The sequence below is a fragment of the Podarcis muralis genome, chromosome 2, assembly GCF_964188315.1.
Source record: "Podarcis muralis chromosome 2, rPodMur119.hap1.1, whole genome shotgun sequence".
NCBI lineage: Eukaryota > Metazoa > Chordata > Lepidosauria > Squamata > Lacertidae > Podarcis > Podarcis muralis.
The window spans coordinates 84,034,561-84,059,559 of record NC_135656.1 but is presented as its reverse complement, the minus strand read 5'-3'; the positions used below and the strand labels follow the sequence as shown (position 1 = coordinate 84,059,559).

Below are 24,999 nucleotides of genomic sequence, written 5' to 3'. Positions count from 1 at the left end.
CATAACCTTTTTTTAGCACAACCTGTTTTAGCATAACTTTTAGAATGTTGTTGTTAAGGATACAGTGGTACCTCGGGTTAAGTACTTAATTCATTCCGGAGGTCCGTTCTTAACCTGAAACTGTTCTTAACCTGAAGCACCACTTTAGCTAATGGGGCCTCCTGCTGCCGCTGTGCCGCCGCTGCACGATTTCAGTTCTCATCCTGAAGCAAAGTTATTAACCCGAGGTACTATTTCTGGGTTAGCGGAGTCTGTAACCTGAAGCGTATGAAACCTGAAGCGTATGTAAGCTGAGGGACCACTGTATTATTGTTAAGACAAGTAAAACTGTCTGAAACTGCTGTCAAAATGCTTTATAATTTAACCCATATCATATAAAGCAGCACACCTTTTGAATAAGGCTATGACACATAACTACATTGTGCCAGTTCAGAGGTGCATATCTTAAGCCAAGATGTAAATGAGTGTTGTGACTTAAACTCTGAGTGAACAGATGAAGGGGGGGGGGGACCCGATAGGTGGTCATACATTTCCAAAATCTCCATAACTGAGGGCCATGGCCAGTGTTTGGTCCCTGGTGAAGAATACACATATTTTGACACAGCACTATTAAGTTTGGTGGCTGGAGGCATTGGAAGGAGGAGGTTTGAAGTAGCCTTAGACAAGGGATCATATGAACCATCTTATTTAGTTTGTTCTTGTGCATTTCTAGTCTCATTAGGTGGGGAAAGCAAGAGTTGTGCTCATTGGCCTTCCCCTTCAGTTACCATCCTGACAGCCCACCTCTGCAGCCCTCAATGTGCTTGAACTGAACTTCTGCAGTGGTGAGTCTGTTCCACCCATGTTGGTTCTCCAGTTAGGGATCTAAATTAATTGGGGAGCCACCTTAAGTATAGTAAGTCCCTCGGAGCAGAAGTTCAGCCTGGACTTGTGGGGGCTGCAGGGACATGCTGTTGGGATTATGATGGAGGGACGGGGCCAGCAAGCAGGGCCCCCCACTCTGTGAACATTTGGAAATTATCGAATTGGGTAAACAGCTGATGCGCACTCCCGACTCCATATTATTGATCCTATTGCCACCCCTTTAAGTTTAATCTAATAGGGAGTTTTTCATGGTGAGAAGAATTTGACAGTGGTGTTTTAGCTGTTGTGGCGCGTTGCAGCGTTTATAGCACATTTTTAAGTCAGGACTATCAGATTGCTTTTTTTAAAAGTTTAAATTGTTCAGTTAAAATTATGTTGGGTCAGTGTGGTTCTGAAATGAGATGTGATATATTGTATTTTTTTTATTTGATACTCTGTGGAGCAAAATTAAATTTTGATTTCTGTTTTCCCTGTTTAATTATTTTCTGCCCTAGTGTTATAATCATTTAAATATCTAGAAAATGTAGAATGTTCACTGTGGAATTTTATCCAAGCCACCTGTTTTCTTTGGTTATAACAAATATGGGTGGTATTTGCAATCACACTTTTACTGTCTTGATGTTTAGAAATTTGACACTGATTCCATTTTTTTAATTTCAGGGGCTCAGATAATTGACCTGATGATGCTCGTGATAGACGTAACAAAAGGGATGCAGACTCAGTCAGCAGAGTGCTTGGTGATTGGGCAAATTGCATGTCAGAAAATGATCGTGGTTTTGAACAAAATAGACCTTATTCCAGAAAGTAAACGACAAGCTGCTGTTGAGAAGATGTCGAAGAAAATGCAGAAGACCTTGGAAAGTACTAGGTATGTAACCGAGCAAGCCAGGTATGTACATGAAAGAAAGAGTCAGAATGAGCCATGTTCTATAAAGAAAATCCCTAAATCAAAGCTATCCAGGGTAGTAGCCACAGCTCAAGGGATCATGTATGAACATGTTCTGTAGTTGACTGTGTAGTTTTCACATGCTTTCCATGGAAATGATTGAGAGCTATCCCACAGATGAAAAATGCCCTTTAATGATTTGATCAAAACGTAATCTCCTTCTTTGAAGGCTTAGGTCACCCCCCCCCCATACTTTGGAAAAGAGCTTGCAAGTGTGTACATATCCAGCCATAAGGTGTAGTATTGTGTTTGGTTTTGCATGGGTGTTAAATTGTCACTTATTTTATATGTCTAGTTACAGAGACAGGTTAGTTTGCTATACTCCTGGCCTGCTGCTCTATTAGTGCCTTTAGCATCTGGATCTAGAGATACAACTTCATTTTTCTGTGAAATATCTACAGAGCCACTGTCCAGCGGCAAGTTGTTTATGAAGGGAGCTGCTGTTGTTGAGGTCATGGTTACAAGTGGGTACATAGAGTGGATTTCCCCCTCACAAGGTCACAACATAGAAAGATTGCAAAGCAAAACCTAGGAATCTTCATTCTTCACCTGCTATGTTCCTTCCCCTTCTTAAGTTCCGAGAGTTTCAGCAGAAATAAATAGGGTATGCATTTTGAATACTGAATGTTTAACAAGTACAAGAGGACAAAATAAGTCGTCCAAACTAGGTTGCATAAACCACCTTATGTCTTACTCTGATTGCAGGATAGTGTCTTTTTGTTCCACCAAACAATCTGAAACATCTTACTGTTTTATCAGTCTCTCTGTTCGTCTTTGCCCTGTTTCCTTTTCATCAGTACACCATAAAGGTCACTGAGTTAAATTTCTGTTTGCAGATTTGATAGAGACAAAATCCCATCAGTTTAAACTGTCCTTCAAGGTAGTTGCTGGAGGGCAAACAAATGTAAATAAGCTGCGATTTTTGTGTGTGTCAACCTGTTTTATAGTTTGATTCCTCTTTATTTTGTTATTCTTTGGTAAGTAAATACTTTCATATTTGCTCTGAGCTATCTTAAAATTTCAAAGCTCTAATTTCTCATTGACCTCAAATGCATGGTAAAGAATTTTATAGTTCTGGCTGTTTGTAAAATCAGTCAGGTAATATAATATCAGTGGCTTCAGTATTGGGTAAGAATGTAATTTCAGTAATAAGGTCCATGAGACTGCAAAAACTGAGCAGAATTATTATTTTACAACAACACCAACTGAAGGATTTCCTGAAATGTTATTTACTTGCTAGAAAGTTTGGTTTACAGTACATCTGTGATGCATCTGTTATGTTTGAACATACTGGCAACAGATGTTCAGCTGAGGGGAATATTCAGGTGAGTTGTACTTGTGAAACCGAATACTTATACTTGAGTTTATCCTTTCTCTATAATGTTGTCCCCGGAAAATGAAAAGGATTTTCTAGCTTTTACTTGAGTTGATATTACTGCTACTACTTGACACTGGGTTAAATATGCAACCTTGTTATAAATCAAGAGAAAATGACCACTGTAGAGGTCAACACCCTTCAACACCCAGATAGACTGAGGATTCTGACTGTAGGGTTGACAAAAGCTGGAAATATATAGCAAGGATATAAATGTCATATTAAAAATCCTCTCACCCTCTTCTCTGTTAAACCTTTGTAGCCCTTTGAACCTCATAATTTCTCAGAAGCCATTTCACCAGGCCTTCTGGCATATCTTGGAAGTTAAAGTGCAAGTGTGTTCTACAGAAAAAGAGCTCATAAATTAGAATGCTTGATCTTCCTTCCTCCATTATTAAAACTCAGGGTCATGCAATCTCATATTTTTCAGGTGATCTCTGTCTTTGTGATTAGGAATATGATTGTTTCCATCACCAAACCAACATTTGGCCAGCAGGAATTTCTGAAACATTCCTGATTCTTAGTATGTAAGCCAGCAGCACCATGGCTTGTTGGAGTGATGTAGTCCTGCGTAGTCCTGCTGCTCACACTGGTCAGGATGGAAGCTTAGGAGATTGTGCCTCCCTGCCTCTACCTACCAAGTTTAGTGCAACGATCCTGTGTTGCATAAGTGTTACCAGAACCTGTTAGTTTAAGAACCTTGGAGTTTATACTAGCCGACTAGCTTCCACCATGCTCCAATAAAGGTGGATGCAATAACAGTAGCTGTATCAAAAGCTTAACAGTTTGCTTAGAAAGCTCCATGTCTCATCCCCGATTCCCACAGCCATTATCTCTCCCACCTCCTTTAAGTGGCTTGTGAAGGAGCAAGGGCAAAACCTTTGTTGGGCTGGTTTTCAAGCTGGATTTTATTTTCCTAAAAAAAAATTGTGTTTGTGCATTATGTTAAAACACTTTAGCAAGCTGCCACATTTTTCTCTAGGGTGTAACAAATTGTCTTATTTATAGATTATAATGTAAGGATTTTTTCTAGGACCGATTGGATGCTTTTGTTTGGGGAACATGCCTATTCCTCTGAAGTTTGTGGATCAGCCGCCTTGCACGAGACACCCAGATTAGCTTTTAGTAAATTTATCTTTACCTCTTAGCCGCACTTCTAGTACTCCTTTTAGTGATTCTGCTCTCTGCTGGGACGAGCCCATTAAAGATGCTTAGATGTGAAGGCTGGATTAGATGCTGCAGGAAGTTAGACTAGCTGCCCTTTTGCCCTGCCGTTTTGTGGTTCTTATAGTTGCCAGTTTTGGCTCTTTGAGTGAGCTGCATATATTTCTACACAAAGGGCTCCTTTCTCATTCCTTTTGAATGCATGTAGGCTCTAATGAATGTATGGGGGCTGCGGATGAATGCAGAGAGGCACTTAAGGACTTCCAATGAGTTGAACGGATTATTTGCTAAAATATTAGTGATACAATCCATGCTAACAGAGAGGCATAGCATCAAGCCAGATTCATATCATGCAGAGGACAGGAATAGGAATTGCATCCTCCTTGGCAACCCGTAGGCGACTTCATTACTGTGTACCATGAATTGTAAAGCTGGAAAGAAAGTGATGGCATTCACTCTAAGTCTCCTTGCACTGAAGCAGGATCCTCTGAATCTATGTACATCTTAGACCAGGGGACGTCTAGCATTTTGACACTAGGGGTGAGAACATTTTTCACACAGGGAGCTTTTCAAGCCCCTGTAGCACTGCAACGTGGAAAGCTGCGCCTGCTGAAACCCCTTTTAGGTCAATGCAAATAGTACAGTAGCCCTAATATTCAAAGTTTGGTCTTCCCTGATTTGATGGTGGGCCAGTTTGGATATAATGCTGAATCATTGTTTAGTGTTGCACAGGAGTAGTTTTTCTGAACCAGTGTTTCTGCTGCTTGCTGTAATGGCGCAAGGCAGAGAGAGGTGGCAAGGTCAGGACTGTGTTGCTGCATTGGTGGGTGTGCTGGATTGGCTGTGTCCCTATATATATTTCATTTTACAACAAACTCTTAAAAATCAAGTTATTACATATTTCATATTTCGACTGCCTTCCCCCTCTTTCTGTGGTTCCTTATATTTATAATATTTTTACTCCATTTCCAAATTAAACCGATTTATTATTTAACACATATAATCAATAGTTGTTTAATATCACTGCACATTTTTACATTAATCCTGCTAATGTCTTAATCTCTTTGCAATATTTTTGTAAACATTCAATAAACGATTTCCACTCTATATTAAAAACATTGCAGTCTTGATTTCTTATTCTTCCAGTCAGCTTCGTTATTTCTGCATAGTCCAATAGTTTCTGTTGCCATTCCTCTTTTGCCAGGATGTTTTCTTCCTTCCATCTTTGGGCAAATAAGATTCGAGTGGCCATGGTCGCATACATAAATTGATTTTTATATTGTTTAAGTATCTCTGGTCCCATAATTCCCCAAAGAAAAGCCTTCGGTTTCTTCATAAAAGTTGTGTCCCTGTACCATCCTGGTCTGCAGCTGCATGTCAGGAGGGTGGCTCTGCCTCACTGTCTCACCACACTGGCCTCTCATGGTCTTATGGGCACAAGCTGCCGCATTCCTTGGCCTCACTCTCCCTGCTTTTTAGGTACCCGAGTTCTTCATTACCTCAAACTTTGAGGGACTTTGGTAACTTCAAAGTCCAGTTAGTGAACAAAGCACAGTTTGATCCTGGCTTGTCTGAGCTAACTACAATTTAAACTGACAAGAGGTCCCTGATTTCAGATGTAACATGGAGCTCTGGTTAATTTAAAATAGAATGTGGAAGCTTTCAATCTGCTGTTCTTGTGAGTGAATGTTTGTGTTTGTGGTGGAGGGAGAGCTCACAAGCTTGCATCTTACTGCAGCTTCGGCATATAATATTAAACTGTGTCCAGATTGGCCCTATATCTGTAGATGTGGGCCTCAAATAAAAGCGGCACCCCTTCCTCCAGTTTTGTGATAAATTTGGCTGACTGATTTATTTATTTCTGTAGCACGTCTAGCATTCCAAATGCTTCACAGTGCTTACTGTATTCTTAAAAATCCCACAAGTGTTAAATTCTCCGTTGCTTCTGTTACAGATTCAGGAGCCAAGAGATTGTGATAGGCCCAAGAGTTTATCCACTAGTGACCAGTAATTTGAACCCAGTCCTTCTATGTCCAAGACTGCATGTCTGCAAACTCTATCTGTCAAACCCACTTTTCTTAGTGCAGATCCTGTCTATCCGATATGTCACGTCTACTTGTGTGAACGTTGATACCTCGTAGGAAGTGGAGGACAGGGGAGACATCTGAAAATCTCAGGGGGAAATGGAAATTCTCACCTCAGTTGGCCACATTTGAGGCACAAGATTAAAGCAAGCCATGTAATACTGCACCCCTTCCCCACTTCTTCTCCTCTTCCTACTGGCCCTGATATATGTTTGGTGGCTCTTGTACAACTTAATATGTTTTTATAGAGTGGAACTGTAGTCTTCTTCATTTTCCAGTGTTTTAGCAAAGGTATTACTGTGAGAAGCAGGTGTTCTGATGCCACTAAAACTGGTTACAGGGGGGAAAAGTTTGTTCCCAAGGTATGCTATATGTTAATACATTTGTAAGAGCAATATGTCATGTTTTCAGCCCTTGCCTCTGAAAAAACACACACACCAAGGCACCTAATTCAACATTAATTTATATGTATTAGGAGAGATTGCCCAAATGTATTTGGATAAAAATAATTGAATTTCCAAAAAGCTTTATGGTTAATCGCTCGAATTCTCAGTACACATTTTTATCGTCCTTTGTCCCTGGGAACCTTAGGCTTATGGCACATAAACAGAGAAAATACCTTGTATACAGGATTAGTGTTAGATAACTTCAGTGGAAGGGCAATACACTTGGGCTGTGATCCCAGTGGAGCCTGCACTGGAGCAGCTTTGAGAATCAAACTTCCCATGAACATTCTTGCTTTGTCAAAAAGTTCCCTTCCCCCAGGAACTTGCCCCTTTGAGATGAAAATCTGAGGCTTTGGAGCCTGAAAACAAAAAAGGCAAGGGACAGGCCTTTGACTCAGAAACTTCTTGCCAGTATTTGTTATGTGGCTGAAGTTGAATGCTTGCTAGAACTGAGCATTTACTGTATTTGTAACATTTTCCTGCCCCCACTTTTTATGGCAGAAAATGAGCTATTATCATTCTGTTTACTTAGGTTTTTGTCTTAAGAAGGAAAAAAACCCTTCTTTTTAAAAGTGCCAATAGTATTTGTGAGGCAAAATCTGATTGCAGGTGCAGAATATATGTGGCAGAGGGTTCAGCATCCTGAGAATGTCAGCTTTCGATTTTTAAATTCCTTCAATTGCTGATTTCAAGTTCTTCATTATATAGGCGAGTCTTATATAAATATTGCTGATTCTTGCTGAGAACCCCAAGCTGTCTGAAAGAGAAGCCACAGCAGAGCGCAGACCATGTATTTTGTGTTTAGGAAGCCCAGCTCCAGTTTCCAGATTCTCTGGTTCCATACTCAGCTAGCAGGAGATGTAAAAGCTACTAAAAGTTGTCTATCTGAGACCCTGAAGAGTCCTTGTGTTGATGATATCTTCTGAAACTTGGCTACTCCTAATTTATTACTTGCCTAGAAAGTAAGAAAGAGAAGGCAGAACACATACAAAGACACATGCTATAGCCTTGAAAAGTCCATCACTGAATATACCATGATTCCATTTGCAGGTGGAAGTGTACTGTTACGTGATTTGCTTCCTGTTGAGTTGGCACCACTGAAAAATCAGGAAAGTGTTGTGGTTTTCCTGGTGAAAACAGGCAGGCAGGACACATTTGCCTTGGAGTTTGTGGGGCTGCGCCCTGGAACAGAGCCAATGCAGTAGGATGAGGCTGGGTCAAATTAATTTTTCCCTTAGTTTATTTGGACCAGTCCTTGGACTTGACTGGGTCATTAGCCTATACACAAAAAAATGTAAAATGTCCTTATTTAGGCACGTGCTCGGGAGATTGAGGAGGAAGGTCTGGATTGGTTAGGTGCCACTCAAACTGTATTTGGTCTAGTTATGCTTTTTTAGTTTTTTAAACATTAATTGGTTTCAGGGAATATTCAGCATGTTTCTTTATATGAAATCATCGCTGGGGAGGAGGGTGTTATTACTGGAATTTTATAGTGTAGTTTATTTTCTTCTCTGAGCCACTTAGGAATGGAGTGGTCTTGAAATCTATTTTTAAAAAGAGAAGAAAAAAGGAGTGACTTGTCTCTGAGGTGGAATTCTCTTTTCTCAGGTTCCATGGGTGCCCTATAGTTGCCACTGCAGCAAAGCCTGGCGGACCAGAAGCTCCAGAAACAGTGACGCCGATAGGGGTTTCTGAACTAATTGAGGTATGTGTCTTGGAAATGTTGTCAGTCTGTCAGACACAAATCCTTGTGTCTGAAGGATAGTGTGAAATGATTTAATTGGAGGGGTGTATCTGAAGCAGTCCCTCACCAATAGAATTAGGGAATATAATTCTCTCTTAAGAATACAAGCATGGCTTGGTGGGATGAGTGAGAGGGCCTTCTCAGCTGCTGCACCCAGATTAAGAGTCACTTTGCCCTGTGAAGTGCCATTGGCCTCCTCCCTCCTTCTCCTTCTCCTGCTCCTTCTCCTGCTCCTGCTCCTTCTCCTGCTCCTTCTCCTCCTCTCCTTCCTCTTTGCTGGTTAGTAAAGATCTTTTTATTCTGGCTGGATTTTTATGAAGTAGACAAGGTTTCAATGACCCCCCCCCCCTTTAGCTGCTGATTTTGTAATTGTTTGGCACTGTTTTTATGAACCTATCATTTTATAACCTGTAAGCTGCGCTGAAGTGTGTTTACACTAGAAGGGCGGGATATAAATGTCCTGATAAATAAATGACAGAATGATGGAAACCCCAATGTTTTAAAAGTCCCATAGCCCTCTTCAAACAAAGTGGGACTGTGTTGGCTGGTTCTATCCCAACTTAGATCCGCTGTGGGAAAAGCCCTGGTGGTTATATTTGAACGCAAACACATGAAAAGGTGCTCTACACGCATGTAGGGGCTTCTGTGTGATTAAGGTCTGAACACTTAAGGGTTTATGTGACACAACCTTGTGTGTACTGGACCCCTCCACTCTCCCTTGCATATGGGAGGTACTGTCAAGGGCTCAATATTGTGTGATTTTTTAAAAATGTACTTATTAATATTTGGAAAAACTGTCATGTTTGAATCCAAAAACTGATATTTCATCAAGGAGGAGAGGGCTTTGTTTGTTTGTTTGTTTGTTTGTTTGTTTGTCTGTTAGCAAAGGCTGCAATCCTATTCATACCTTTGGTGAGAAGTCCCTTGTACTCAGCAGAACTTCCTTTTGAAGTACTGGGTAGACACACATAGGATTGCACTGTTCAAAGTAAACATTGTAGAACTAAACTTTGAGTACTTAATAAATAAACTGAATTTTAAAACTCTTTAAAAACCAACTTAGAAGCTACCTTATCCTAAGTCACTGCTCTATTTCTGTGACTGGTTTCCATCTTCTCCATGGTGGAAATGCCATGACTTAACTGGGTGGTCTCATGCATGTTAACTGTGTTTTGCCTCAAAGTCATTCCCTGTCCTCCACTCTTCAACCTCATTATTTCATGATTGTCATATATGCTTGCTGATCTAGCTGTGTAAATTGTATATGTTTTCTTTGTGTATGTGTGAGAAATGGCTAGGGGTATATTCTCACAGTTTAAGGTGCCCAAATTCGCCACAGGGTTTCCTCCTCTTGAAAGGCAGAAATGTAGACACAGACTTGAGATGGTGCAGATAAATTTCGTTAGTTTATTCAGAGGGTTTCACTGCAGAAAAAGACAATGCAGAGTTTTCCATGTTTCTGGCGGCAATTTGTTTATTTATTTTAATATATTTTTGCCCTGGTATGGCCTGCATGAGTCAGCTTTCAACTTACCACTACAATTGTATGCATAAGCTTGCAGGTATCTACCTATCAGCTTGGAGAATATCAGTGACAAAATATCCTTAATTGATTAGCATGTTTTTGAGGAAAAAATGTGCACATTCCAGGTTGACCAAACTACCTTTAAGGTAAACCAGTTAGAAAGTTGAAAAGCATCTTTCCTAACTGTCTTTATTTCTCCTCTACATAGCAGCATCTAAGTTCAGTGGTTTTCCTTAAAATGTGTCCTAGATTCTCGACTGGTAAATTTACCACCCAGGATAGTAACTTCAAAAAGAACAGCTGTTCAGAAGGCAGTAATATATTGTCAACTTGATGCAACCATGAACTTAAAGATAACTTTGATTATAACAGAAAATGTGTGAGTTTACAATACCTTTTTTCAATATATAAGTTGATTATTTATTGTGACAAACTAAAATTGAAATTGGTGGTGCTTAAGACTGCCCCAAGGACTAATTTTATTTAAAATGTATAGGGCTCAGTTAAATATATCCTTGTGGACTTGGAGGTTTCCTCCACCCCCATTTTTTAAGGACTTCAATCATGATCTATGCATGAATTGTGGGACCCAATTGATTATCTGTTGACTTTGTACAACCTGGATTTAAGTGTCATGGATTCATTGTGTAGTCTCCAGCAAATCACTATTTCTTGGCCTCAGTTTACCATCCATGAAATGGAAATTCTAATTTCCCACATTTCACAGAGTAGTTAGTAGCCAAATGAGGTAAAAGCACATTAGGTTACAGATGGGGAGTAGGATTCATTTAGAAGGCAGGAGGGAAATTGTGAGCTTTGACCTAGATCTCCAATTACAATAATATTAGAATGCCCAGATGAAATTTAGTGTGATCCCTCCTGCATACTATAGATGCGTGCACCTGGATTTAAATCCCTTTGCAATCCCTTTCAACAGAGAGCCCTCCACTTTGCTTACTGGGCTCTGGACCCTTCATGAGATCTTGATGGTACTGCGAGATCTTCTGAAGGCCTTGTGAGACCTTCCCAGAACCCAGTAAGCAAGCCTGAGAGCTCAAAAGCTCTCTCTGCACCAGGAAAGTCAGGCATGGAAAGAGCTTTTAAGATTCCCGAGTTTAATTTGCGTGATATCAGCTGGCCAGCCACCAAATGCATAAAGTTGTGATCGTGAAAGTTGCGATCCTGCTGTAGTCACAAATTGTCCAAGGCAAAGAGAGGATATAGGGATTTTTGAACTTTTCATGTGTGCAGCTCTTGAGAACAGGTGGGGGTATATGCATTCAGGGGATGTAAGCAGTTGCTCTTCACTGTAGCACAGCAGTGTCTGCATTGCTTTTGACAGGATCTTTGTCCCTGGCATTGTTTGCTAACCAAGCTGATTGTGCTGCACCAAATCCTTAAGGCAGAAAACTGAACCCTGTTGCTGCTGCTAAGCGTGCATATTCTGGGTAGCGTACCCAGTTCATTTGATGGTGACCTGTTCCAACCTTGCTGCAGGACTCCCGGAATCAGAAAAAGTATACAATGGTTAAATCAGTCCTCCTCATGTTTCCTCCATTCATGCGCGATATGATGGCTCACCAACCTATAGTGCTTCTTTTTGTATTGTGTTTAGGTCCTGAAGTCAGAGGCTTACCTACCCACAAGAGACCCTTCGGGATCTTTTCTCATGGCCGTAGATCACTGCTTCTCCATTAAGGGTCAAGGCACTGTGATGACGGGAACCATTCTTTCAGGCTGTGTCAGCAATGGAGACAATGTGGAGATTCCTGCCCTCAAGGTGAGTGTATCATTTCTATCTCTAACATCTCTATAAAAGGGAATGAGAAAAACATGCAGAAGGTAAGACTGTGCTTGCTTCTCCCTCGCTTCTCGTCTCTCCATATAGTTCCTAACTTACCTAGCCAACCTGTGTTGGTTTGCTTGTTAGGAAAGTAACAAACCCTTTGGGAAAACTGTATAGCACCATGCAGCTCTTAACATGGTATTGTTAAATGGAATCACAAATAATGTAATTTGCAAGGGAAATGGAAGCCGCAGGCTGGCTTATTAAAAGGGGGAGGCCAGAAACAAGGATATGGGAAACAGTTCAGGCAGCCAAATGGGGCAAAATCTTTGCCTGATTGTAGCAGCAGACAAAAGTGAGAAGAGAACAAATTCAGGGCATGTTTGTAGTCAAGAACATTAGGTGAACATTTTAAAATCTGCTTTCAGCGAGATTATGTGCCTGAGGACTGTGGGTTCAGTCCTTTTTGGAGACATTATTTAGAAAGACACAGGAAATCACTGGGGGAATATTTTGACAGGGGAAACAGGCAACTTTAATATTCTGCTTGCTTCAGAAAAGGAGGAGACTATAAGAAAAGTGTATGGCACTGGGAAAGTGAAGAGTTAGCTGTTGCAATAAAATGTTATATGGCTTCAGCCTGTGAACAAAAGATGAACCAAAGCAGAGTAATTATTTTTCCATATATTTCCAACTGAAAATGTATATGAGCAGCTATTAGCATGGTAAAAAAATGTAACATCATACCCTTTGAATGTTCAAATGTCATGGACATGGAAGAAATGTATATCCTAAAACTGAACTTAAGTGTTTCCATTTATTCAGATGTAAATCTGCTTAGAATGTCACCCTTTGCAATCCAATCCTAAGCATGTTTCCTCAAAGGTGAGTCCCACTCTGTTGTAAGGGATTTACTCCAATTTTAGTGAGGATACGATTGCAGCCTTGGACCCATTGGAGATCAGCTTAGTATCCATTCCTTCCTTCATATGTCCTGAATGTTACAGATGTCTCCGTTTTTGCTTTCCACCACCTCTCTCTGATTATTCTCTCTCAATCTGAGTAATCTGACATTTCGAAAACTGTCTGAAAAAACCTAGTAGTCCCCTTTCTAACTTTGGAAGGTTTAGCACTGTCAGTGAATGTGAATCATGTACTGGCATTTTTATTGCTAGACAATAAGAGAGCCATGGCTACAAAACAAGCAAAATTACTATCCTCTTTCCATTAGGGCATCCATTGGTGGAACATCAGATGTGAGACACAGAATAAATGAATGATAAATGGGGCTTTTCAGATATTGGGTTGAAAATCTTGATTCTGAAATTCAGTTTTTCGAATAACCCTTTAAATATTTGTCACAAGGAAAACCTTGTTTCATTAGTCTGCATTTTTGCCTAAAACTAGTAAGATTATATGGAAAAGAAGGACAGCATGGCTTGTAATGTGAAGAAAGGATAAGATCAAACAGATGAGAGAGGTGTGTGTAGATCCAGGAAATACTCACTTTCATTGTCAACGTGTGAGCTTTGTACAGTACACCTATGATATGGATGAGTTTGATAAATGAACTTGAATTGGTCCCAGTTGTTTCAATCAACATGCTATGATAGGAAAGGGAATTCAAATCCTAGAGTTAAATAAAGAGATAGAAAGGCACAAGAACACCAGAAAAAAATCAAGACATAATTTCTTCATTATTAGGTAAGGTTCACTTTTATTAGGTTTAACAGCACCATTAAAAATAGAGTTTTTGTTTTAAAAAATGATTACATTATTATTAGTAGTACTGATATTTTGCTTGTTGGCTATGTCTGTTCCTTAGTTCAGGAGTGGGGAATCTGTGACCCTCTAGCTGAACTACAACTCCCATCATCCTTGTCCATTAGCCATGTTGGCTGGGACTGATGGGAGTTGGGGTCCAGCAAAAGCTGGAGGTCCACAGGTTTCCCACCCCTGTTTTAGTTATGTAGAATATAATTTTAGTTAGATGTTCAGCATGCATCCAGCACTTTAGGTTTTTAGATAAGTGTGCGCCTCCACATAGACAATATTACATTGGGTTTCTCACGTATGCTGTGTGGAGTGCTAGGCTTGGATACCTGTGAGAGGTTATTCCATTCACAGGTCTACAAAGTAACAGAGGAGGCAGAGTTTATAACACACTCTGGATCATGACACTCCTTGACCTTTCTTTGCCCTGACCCTTTGCTAACTGAGATTGACAGCTGGTGCCCACTGGGCATTGGGGACATTGCAAAACAGCTGCTTTCCAAATTCAAGGAACCCTCCCAGCAAATAAAGTGGCATCTCGTACCTATTCTGCTAATAGACTTCGACATCTGTGACCGCTTGAACTTGCACAAAGGAGGGACAGAGCAATTAAAAATAAACAGTGACATTCTCGAACGCCCATACTTTCTGATTGAGGTTGAGAACGCCAGCAGCACACAGATTCCTTTACACTGTTGCCTATGTAAATTGCCATCTGGGGTTGATTATTGGAACTGCAACGAGAGAAGTGTGTGTGTGTGTGTGTGTGTGTGTGTGTGTGTGTGTTGGCTAAAATGTTTGACGCAGCAAACCATTCTCCAATGAGGCAATTTAATACTATTTGCTCAACAGTACTTGAAATCCATCTTGAAGAGCATGAGCCTAGGATTTGTGCTTTGAAAATGTGGTGATAACACATTTCTGACTGGCCTTTGGGATTACCTTAATGATAATTAAGGTATTTAATTTGCCACATATCCAACTTAATAAACTGGAGGAGCATACATGATGTGACACAACTGCTGCCTTTTTAATAATAAAGTTTTGGAATGAGGGTATCGAATATTGTGTTCCCTCCCCCTTTCTTGAGTCGTGGCAAAAAGAAAGAATTTGCCCATTACTCCAGTCATTTAAAAAACTTGGGAGCAAACTCCTAAGCAGAAAACTGAGTTGTCATCATTGTCTTTATTTTATAGGCTAGGAAGCAATGTTGTTACAGGAAGCTGCTGTAAAGGTAGATTTGTATGCCTTCAACCGGATTACAGTGGTACCCCGCAAGACAAATGCCTCGCAAGACGGAAAACCCGCAAGACGAAAGGGTTTTCTGTTTCGGAGGCGCTTCGCAAGACGAATTTCCCTATGGGCTTGCTTCGCAAGACGAAAGCCCACAGGGAAATCTCCGGGGACCTGTTTTAAATTGCTGGCGGTCGGGAGCAAAGACTTTCGCCCACAGCCGGCCTTCAGAAGAGGTCCTGGACCTCTTCTGAAGGCCGGCGGGGGGCAAAAGTCTTTGCTCCCCCCCGCCTGCCTTCCCGGGACAGCGGAGACTTCTCCGCTGCCCCGGGCGATCTTAAAATGCTGGCGGGCGGGAGCGAAGCGTTCGCTGCCGACCCCCAGCATTTTAAAATCTCCCCGGGACAGCAGAGAAGTCCCGCCCCGCTCGGGATGGCGGCGCAGAGCTGTCTGCCGTGCCGGGATCAGCGCAGCTCTGCGCGGCCATCGGGAGCCGGGGGTGAAGCCCGCCCCGCTACAGATGGCCGCGCAAAGCTGCCTGCAGTCCCGGGACTGCAGGCAGATCTGCGCCACCATCCCGAGCGGGGCGCTAAGTCCCGCCCCGCTCTGGATGCCAGCGCAGAGCTGTCTGCCATCCCGGGACTGCAGGCAGATCTGCGCCACCATCCCGAGCGGGGCGCTAAGTCCCGCCCCGCTCGGGATGGCGGCGCAGAGCTGTCTGCCATCCCGGGATCAGCGCAGCTCTGCGCGGCCATCGGGAGCCGGGGGCGAAGCCCGCCCCGCTACAGATGGCCGCGCAAAGCTGCCTGCAGTCCCGGGACTGCAGGCAGATCTGCGCCACCATCCCGAGCGGGGCGCTAAGTCCCGCCCCGCTCTGGATGCCAGCGCAGAGCTGTCTGCCGTCCCGGGACTGCAGGCAGATCTGTGCCGCCATCCCGAGCGGGACGCTAAGTCCCGCCCCGCTCTGGATGCCGGCGCAGAGCTGTCTGCCATCCCGGGACTGCAGGCAGATGTGTGCCGCCATCCCGAGCGGGGCGCTAAGTCCCGCCCCGCTCTGGATGGCGTTGCAGATCTGTCTGCCGTCCCGGGACTGCAGGCAGATCTGTGCCGCCATCCCGAGCGGGACGCTAAGTCCCGCCCCGCTCTGGATGCCGGCGCAGAGCTGTCTGCCATCCCGGGACTGCAGGCAGATGTGTGCCGCCATCCCGAGCGGGGCGCTAAGTCCCGCCCCGCTCTGGATGCCGGCGCAGAGCTGTCTGCCGTCCCGGGACTGCCATCCCGAGCGGGGCTAAGTCCCTCCCCGCTCTGGATGGCGTTGCAGATCTGCCTGCCGTCCCGGGATCAGCGAAGCGTTCGCTGCTGACCCCCAGCATTTTAAAATCTCCCCGTGTCCCGGTGAGATTTTAAAATGCTGGGGGTCGGCAGCGAAGCCCTTGTTCCCCCCCAGCCCCCCCAGCCTTCAGAAGCCCTTGTTCCCCCCCCCCCAGCCTTCAGAAGAGGTCGGGGGACAGACTGTCCCCGGACCTGGTCTGAAGGCGGTTTCCCTAGGAACGCATTAATTGATTTTCAATGCATTCCTATGGGAAACCGTGCTTCGCAAGACGAAAAACTCGCAAGAAGAAAAAACTTGCGGAACGAATTAATTTCGTCTTGCGAGGCACCACTGTAGTTGAAAGCTATGTTTTCTCTCTTTCTCTCTCCTGCACAGCCCAGTAGGCAATCTGTTGGTGACCCTTCTAGCACTTTTTAGGACGCATCATAGAATCATAGAATTGTAGAGATAGAAGGGAACCTGAGGATCATCTACCGTAGTTCAATCCCTTGTGATGCAGGAATCTCAACTAAAACATCCATGGCAGATGGCTATCCAACCTCTGCTTAAAAACCTCCAAGGAAGGAGAGTCCACCTTCCCAGGTGCTCTGCTCCACCCTTGAACAGCTCTTACTGTCAGAAAGTTCATCCTGACGTTTCTTTTGCCGTGGCTGATAGATGGGACTTTATTTTCACAGCATTGTCTTGCTGTGTGTGCTGTTGCTGCTTCTCATAAGAAAGAAGTGGTTAAAGCAGGATAATGGATGCAAGAAGTAAAGAATGGCAGCACTAGATAGTACAAAAGCAAAACTGACAGGTGAATCTTTGAACTCATTGAGTTTGTGGGAGGGGGTTATTGGTTTGTTTCTGTTTTTATTATGCACTTGTGTTCTCATTTTATATTTTTATGTTGTGAACTGCCCTGTGATCTTTGGATGAAGGACGATATACAAATTTAATAAATAGCAACAACAACAATTGATGCCTATAAATTGCCCGCAGTTGCTGTTCATATTCTTGGCTTGATAAAGCATGCCAAAGCACAGTCTATATTCTGTAGAATTGATTTTATGGATGACCTACAATGCTTCTGCTTGCACAACAGCACTTTCCACTTGTAGTAGTAGTAGTAGTAATAATAATAATAATAATAATAATAATAATAATAATAATAATAATAATAAAACATTTATACCCCGCCCATCTCGCTGGGTTTCCCCAGCCACTCTGGGCGGCTTCCAACAATACACTAAAATACAATAATCTATTAAACATTAAAAGCTTCGCTAAACAGGGCTGCCTTTGTCTTCCCTTCCTCTCCCCATGCACCCCTAAAATATGTTCTGGAAGCCTGGATACCAGCAGGGTATAGGCAGAGAAAATTATGCCCAGTTGCACACATGGAAATCTGTTGTGTATTTACACAGGCATTGTTGGATGACACCAATATAGATGTTATACCACAACAGAAAATGAGAGAAGTAATTTATAGCCCATGTAATAGAGTAGTTTTAGAAACATCGAAATCCAGCACTATAAAGGTTCTCCTGACCTGGAAGGAATAACTTTCATTTATTATATATTAACTCAATAAGCTGCTCAGGTAAAGGAGACAAAACCAAACTGTGTCTTTGAAGTATCTGTAGGCAGGGTCTTGTCACTGCTGCAACCATTTGAACTGAGCCAGGAAACTAATTGGTAGCTACTACAGTTGGGCCAGAATTGATGTACGGTAGTATGTTCAGACCTTCTGGTCCCAGTTAATAATCTAGCTGCTGAATTCTTCACTGGCTGTACTTTCAGAACTGTCTTCAAAGGAAACCCCATGTATAATGGAGCTGAATGTATACACTAGTGGCCAAAATTGTGGAAAACTTTTAGGGAAAGTGTATTTTCAAGGTTTGACGGCTCTTAAAAAACCCTTTTTTGGAGCAATACCATAAAATTGAGACGCAGGTGGCGCTGTGGGTAAAAGCCTCAGCGCCTAGGGCTTGCCGATCGAAAGGTCGGCGGTTCGAATCCCCACGGCGGGGTGCGCTCCCGTTGCTCAGTCCCAGCGCCTGCCAACCTAGCAGTTCGAAAGCACCCCGGGTGCAAGTAGATAAATAGGGACCGCTTTCTAGCGGGAAGGTAAACGGCGTTTCTGTGTGCTGCGCTGGCTCGCCAGATGCAGCTTTGTCACGCTGGCCACGTGACCCAGAAGTGTCTCCGGACAGCGCTGGCCTCCGGCCTCTTGAGTGAGATGGGCGCACAACCCTAGAGTCTGTCAAGACTGGCCCGTACGGGCAGGGGTACCTTTACCTTTTTTACCATAAAATTATATATCAGTGGAAAGATAATTTAATGAAGAATGTAATGCCACAAAGTTTGTTCAGTTATCTGTATTCTATCAAAAGTTACAGCCAAATAACAAGAAAAAGGAAGCACAACTTGCTTAGGTTGATATGCAGTAGCTTTCCTTCATTTGAATGTAGTCAATGGGCATGAGTGTTTAGAGAGCCTATCAGGTGTCATACTCTTATGGGAATGATCCATTCAGGTCACAGTAGGATTCAGCTATTGATGTTACAGTAACTCAGTGCCGCTGAGGCCACTTGTGCCTCCAGTGACAGCAGTGGATTCAGAAGGACCCCCAAGCTGCTCACCTGCTCCTTTAGTAGGGAGTGCAACTCTTTCCAGAGCAGGTTGATTCCTTAATATTTATTCCTTTTGTCAGGATACAGATTTCTGTTGAAATATGAAGTGGTATATAAATTAAATAAACATGTAAGAGGATGGGAGGAACGAAGGTTGTGGATGGGCGCATAATGTAACCAGTTTAGAGATGGGGGCAGGGTGAGTCTGTAGAGACCTTAAGTCCTGCTTTCATGCTTAAAGCAAACACTTTAAGAAGGTATGCTATGACCTTAAGAGAAATAAGCCCACCTTAAGTGCCAAGTTGTTGTTTTTTAAATAAAAAAGTTATTAAATAATTAGAGTAGTTGTGGGAAGTACGGTAGTCTTCACTGGTAAGAGTGAAACAAATGTTGGAAAGCTGACTTATGTGTGGAGCTCAAAACATGAATTCCAAGAGAATAAAGACTTTTCTTAAGTCTTAGAATTATACTAAATACCACAGATTTATGTACTATAGTTGTATAATAATGAAAATGGTAGTAGTAATAGTAGTAGTAATAAAAATTCAGAACCACATGTTAGTGAGGGTTGCAGCTCATAGCAGCTGTTTTCAAATTACAATCAAGTGGCTTGGAAAAGCAGTCATGACCCTCTACGTCCCCTTCTCCTCAACTTTAACTAAAAAAAATCCATTAGGATTCTGACTTCTTAGTTCCTGTGCAAGATCGCTCCCTTTTAAAAGAACACTTGTCCAGAATTACTTTGGTCGTGTACATAAGCCTGTTAAGGAGCCTGTTAATAAGGAGGGAAACCCGCTATAGTCAATTTTATGATAGTTTTATTTTGGTTTGCCTTAGTCTGTACCGTTGTCATAGTGCGCTACACACACACACTACTATGAGCAAATCTAGTCAGGCTTGCAGTTATGATGCACTGGAGGCTGTTCAAACTTAATGACAAACATATTCCAGTTCAGAGATGTGCCCATCCTGGCAACCTAATACAACATGTTTGTGCCAATGTGTTTACTTTCCTCCTGGCAAACAGTCAGTGTGTGACTCTGTTTCTTCAGAATGGTTGGCATGCAATGTCCTAGGCACTTACTTGTTGGTGCAACAGATCTGAAGATATGGCTATAAGTAAAACTTCCTATTTTTTTAAAAAGGGGGGGATCTGGAGCTCCTTTTGTTGCAAGTGTTTAAAGAATAAGATCGCAGCATGCCAAGAACTTCTCTTGCACAGGCCCCGTTGAAATGAATATGTTTCCGGAGATCGCGGCTATGCTCTTGCGCCACTCCCATTTGTTTCAGTAAGGTTTGTTCTGTTCCTTGTGTATTGTGCTCTGTGAATTTTTCAGATCTCTTGTTTGTGGAAAGTTCATTGGAAGGTTCTGATGCAAGTAGCTCTTTAGAAGCCTCTTTTTATTTTACCCTTATTATTTTGGTATATTTTTCAGCCATTGTTTTGTTGAAATGCTGTGAAGTGGAAGCCAGCTCATCAGATCTATTGGGTGGGAGAAACTAATAGATGAACAGGAGAGCTTAACATCTAGGGAAGAGTAAATTTCACACCTAGTTAAAATTATGAATACACTTTTAAGTAATTGTTGGTTCGTTTCCTTTAATTGCCTCTCAATTTCTGGGTTGAGGTGATCAGATTAGGCCGGGCACATTCTTTACATAAGCAAAGCATGCAGGACTTGGCAGGTGATTGGACATAATTTCTTTTCCAGGTGAAGATGGTGTTCCTAATCTTGGTTTGCGTGACATGCTAAGTCAAGGCTTGGCTTAGCGAAACCATGTGAGTGAGTGTGCTCCCAGAGACAAGCTCTCTTTGCTCCTCCCTGGTCCTTTTATGCTTCTAATATTAAGCCAAAGTTTGCTTTAGCATGTTGTCCTTACCAGGGCTTATGGTTAAGCTTTCTTCTCACTAACCATAAGCTGTATTCAACCTTGTGTACAACTCCTGAGCCAGACCTTAGGGGTGAAGCAAAGTGGTTGCAAGCCTGCCTTCAACAGCTCGCATGGTCTCCTGGTATAAGTAGTAGCTTTATGTCCCATCATTCAGAGACCAGAGAATTCAGCTACAACTTTCCACAACCACGTGACTCACTTTCCCCTTAGCGCCGATTAAAACCTTCTGTGTTAATGAAATCCTTGATCACTGTTAAAATAATAATCAAGATATGAAATATATTGTATAACAATACCTGCGTCATCTTGTCTTACAACGAAGTGCCCTGTATTTGTCCTGCATGTGAGATACAAATGAGCATAAAACGAAACTGAGATTAGCGCTTTGAGCTTTGGGGAAAAGTCGTATCGTTTGTGACTGTTGTGTCCAGCATCTGAACCTTGTAAGTCAGGTACAGTATTTCTTTTCCCATGGATAGTTATGTCTAAGGGGTGCCCTTGCCTAATTAATGTGATTTAGGAGCGGGGCTGGTTTGAAGGATGTGTTTCACTCAGGGCCAGGTTCAGGTATGGAACGGGAGAGCTACATAATACACATACAGATAGTTTGTTTCTTTTTCTTGGTCAGAGGAGAAGGAAAGAAAGAAAGCCAGAGGGAGCACTGCCAAGCTGAGCACCACTAATATGAACCATACGTTGCATCTCCTGTGCTTGTGTATTTAATGTGATCCTTTCAAGCAGGAGAGTGGCCTGGTCACTGCTGTTTTATTAACTCTTCATATGGTAAATTTGAAAACAACTGTGTGTCTTAATTCCAGAGTATTTGCTTGCTTTTAGCTGCAGTCTGCTTCATAAAACCAATGTGGAGAATCCTTTTTAAAGCAGCTTGATGGCCAGGCTGTCATTAATAATAGTGGACCATTCTCAAGAACATGCATGTTTTCCTCTTGATGTTCACACACAGTTTTTCCTAACAGATTTAGATGCCTACCCTCCCACATATCCATTAGCAAATAGTTGGGTCCTGTTACAGCAAACTACAAGGAAAGTGATCCTAATTGCAAAGAAGTTTGGATTGGAGGTGGCGCTTTTATTTGTTTCATGCACAAGTCGGAGCAGTGTGCAGACAGAGGGGCTTCCAAAATTCTCTCCTGCCAAATTTATCTTCGATTTAACAGTTCCAATTTTATTATCCCTGTTTAGGAAGTGGCACTACTGTGCTTAGTCTCCACCATTCTTTGGGCATTGATATCTGGAATTTGAAAAGATTGCTGCCCATCCATTGCATGCCCTTCTGTTCTTTTCTCTTTGCACAAAAGAGTAAGCACAAGTAACCAGGCATTTGTTTATTTATTATTTTAAAAGTGTGTTCCCCTTCCCCTGAACATGTGCTCTTGCACAATATTGCACCAGCATTCCTTTTAATTGATTGAAAGATCCCAATGCCTTAGTTTCTGTATTAGTTCAGATTCTAATGACCAACATTCACTGTTATTTTAAAGGTGCAAACACAGTTCATTTTTTAAATAGGAAGCATTTGGGTGAATCATTCCATTCTAAATGGCAATGTTCTACCTCGGCTGTCCGGAGATGATATGGCTCTGAATACCAGTTTGTGGGACTCACAGAAGAGCAGAGTGCTGTTGCTTGTAGACTTCCTACAAGCTTGCCACTGTGTGAACAGGGAGCTGGGCTAGATGGGTCATGGTTTGATCATAGGCTTTTTTGTTTTTCATATAAAAAAAGATGATTCCAGCGATGGAGTGAGGAGGGACTTGATTGCAGTTAATCTTCCCTTATGTGGTCCCCCAGGCCTTGGCCAGTTAGTGCTGGTTGGACATGAGCCAGTTCCTCTCTTCCTAACACTACCCTATTCCTAGATTTGCAGCACCACGCAGGGCATAAGTCTCCCGGATAGGAGTTTCCAAGGCTCATCCCAAAACCTATATGTAGTAGAAGGACTTGGAGGCTTGTGAAGTATTAATGAAGTGGGCTTCTGAGCATGTGCATTAATTAGAGGAAAATGTGCAGAAGATGTTTGTCCTTGAACTCCAGGACTTCTACTTAAAAACTAAACACTAGAGAAGGAGGGGGCACTGAGACAGAGTCTCAGAAAGCAAGTTCTTCACTGTGGGAAAAGTTCGATTTCATTCAGGGATTTTACACCTCTGATTAGAAGTCTTACAATATCATGGAGAGTCATAGACCACTCTTTTATCAATGTGTATGCAAACTTTTGGCATCACCAGAGATTTGCAATCATTTGAGAATTTTATATCTATTGGTTTCAAAGGCCTACTCTCAAATCTGTATAATATTCTGACCTAGATGAGCAGATGAGCTTTCCCAAAGAATAGCTTTAAATACAGAAACATCTGAACTGTTGACTGCGTACTAAAGAAATCATAGGCTGCAACTCCCTGTGAGAGGAGGCCACAGTAGGCACAATGAGATTATAACATTATATAGGATTGTGCTGTTGGTTGATCATATTAGTTTTAGTCAATAACTGACGACTGAAGCACAAACCCCTCTTTTACTGTGTTTTTTTTATTGTCCATGCATGTGTTGTATCATCTTAAAGGCATTCCTTCCTATATGAGAGAAAATAGGCAATGTCTTTTTTAAGAGGCTCCTTGTCATCTGCAGTTTTTTTGCATTTTAGCAACATTGGTTAGAATAATTTCGTGGCCAGTTAAATGTGGTGCCCAATTAATTAGCAGACAGCTATTAAAAACTGATGGAAATTGCACCCCAAATTACAGAAAAAGCACCAGCTATAAATAAAATCTGTAATTACTATTCGTGTGTGTGTGTGTGTGAACACAAGGATCCAAAGAGTGAGTTAGGGGCGTGGGAATATCCAGTAGTATTTTTGAAGGGGGGGATTAATACCAGGCCTCTGTTCTATAGCACAGTGTATTATTGAAAGCTTTTTAATAGCAGGTTTTCAAGTGGCATGGAAGAACCATTGTTCAAAAAACTTCTTGCATACAGACAAGCTATTACGTGGTTGTGATAGATGCTGGTGCCGTAACTCTTCCAAAGTTGATGTTTATTCAATGCATTAAGATATGACTATATATGGTGGGTTAATGCAACAATGAATATGGTTTGGGGTTGTGTCTAATGCTGGTAGCACTCAGGATTGAAATTATGGAACCCAAGTTACTCATCTCCATTAATTTCATTGTGTCTACTCTTGAGTAGCACCAGCATTAGATCCAACCATTGGTTATTACTGTTACTAACCCTAACCCTAACATTATGGTTATAGCTGAAATGAATACTGGCAAATTTTCTAATTTTGATAGTGAGTTTGAGTAATTTTGAATTAAAAATTTAACTTTTGATTTTGTGAAATGTTAACCTGAAAATTAGAGTGTGAATGCTTTAACTAATTAGCATCTCTTGATTGTTTGATAGGCTTCAAATGTGAACTTGCATGAGCTGTCAACTGTCAAATTATTATTCTGTTTTAACAAACTAGAATAATAATTATTGATATACCTTTGCATATCAGTTATCAGCTGTGGGTTATCCAATATTAAAACCAAATACTAGTGGGGCTCAAATACAGACATAAATTCTCCAGGTTATTTGAACATGCAGAGAATGTGTGGAGATTTATTATCATAATTTGCAAATGATTTTTTTTTAAGGGAAAAGCATTATATGATCATATAAAAGCACATTTAAAGTTTTATGCAAATCACATATTTTGGAGCAATATCAAAAGGAAGGAAGAAAAGAAATTAAATTCCCCGTTTTATCAGTAAAAAAGTGATATGTTTGTAAACAATGTCTTCATTTTGTTCTAGTGCTGCCTGTCTTTCTAGTCTTTGGGTAATCTTTATTCAACATTTTGCAGAAAGACAAGTAAACCATGAACACTTGGTATAGATGGTGTCAATATTCAATAAATATGGATAAAAGATTCAAGAGCAGACACATATCCAATACCTGGCTGTGAAGAAGACCATTCTCTCTGATTGGTTTTTACCTCTGCAATTTTTTTGGCCACATCTGGTTTGTTCCATGTTACCTGCTGGGTTACCAGGCTAAGGTTAATTAAGTTGTCCCTTTGAAGCCCTTCTGCTGTGCAGTAGTACACTCTTTAGAAGAGGTGGGGCAGACTGTTTCAGTAAATGTTTGCCCCTTGAGAACTATAATCTGTTGGTTTGGTTTGATTTGAACTGAAGCTGAGACATGGAGTTA

At 41.8% G+C, this 24,999-nt stretch overlaps 1 protein-coding gene across 5 annotated transcripts in view; it reads left to right on the top strand.

Moving 5' to 3' along the window:
• The window catches only part of EEFSEC (eukaryotic elongation factor, selenocysteine-tRNA specific), a 164,325-nt gene that overhangs the window by 48,995 nt on the left and 90,331 nt on the right, over nt 1-24,999 (top strand). For all 5 annotated transcript variants that reach the window (XM_028719176.2, XM_077924957.1, XM_077924959.1 and 2 more), the window contains 3 exons: nt 1,525-1,732; nt 8,488-8,584; nt 11,764-11,928. In XM_028719176.2, the coding sequence (XP_028575009.2) occupies nt 1,525-1,732; nt 8,488-8,584; nt 11,764-11,928 (470 nt within the window). The remainder of the gene's footprint in view (nt 1-1,524; nt 1,733-8,487; nt 8,585-11,763; nt 11,929-24,999) is intronic.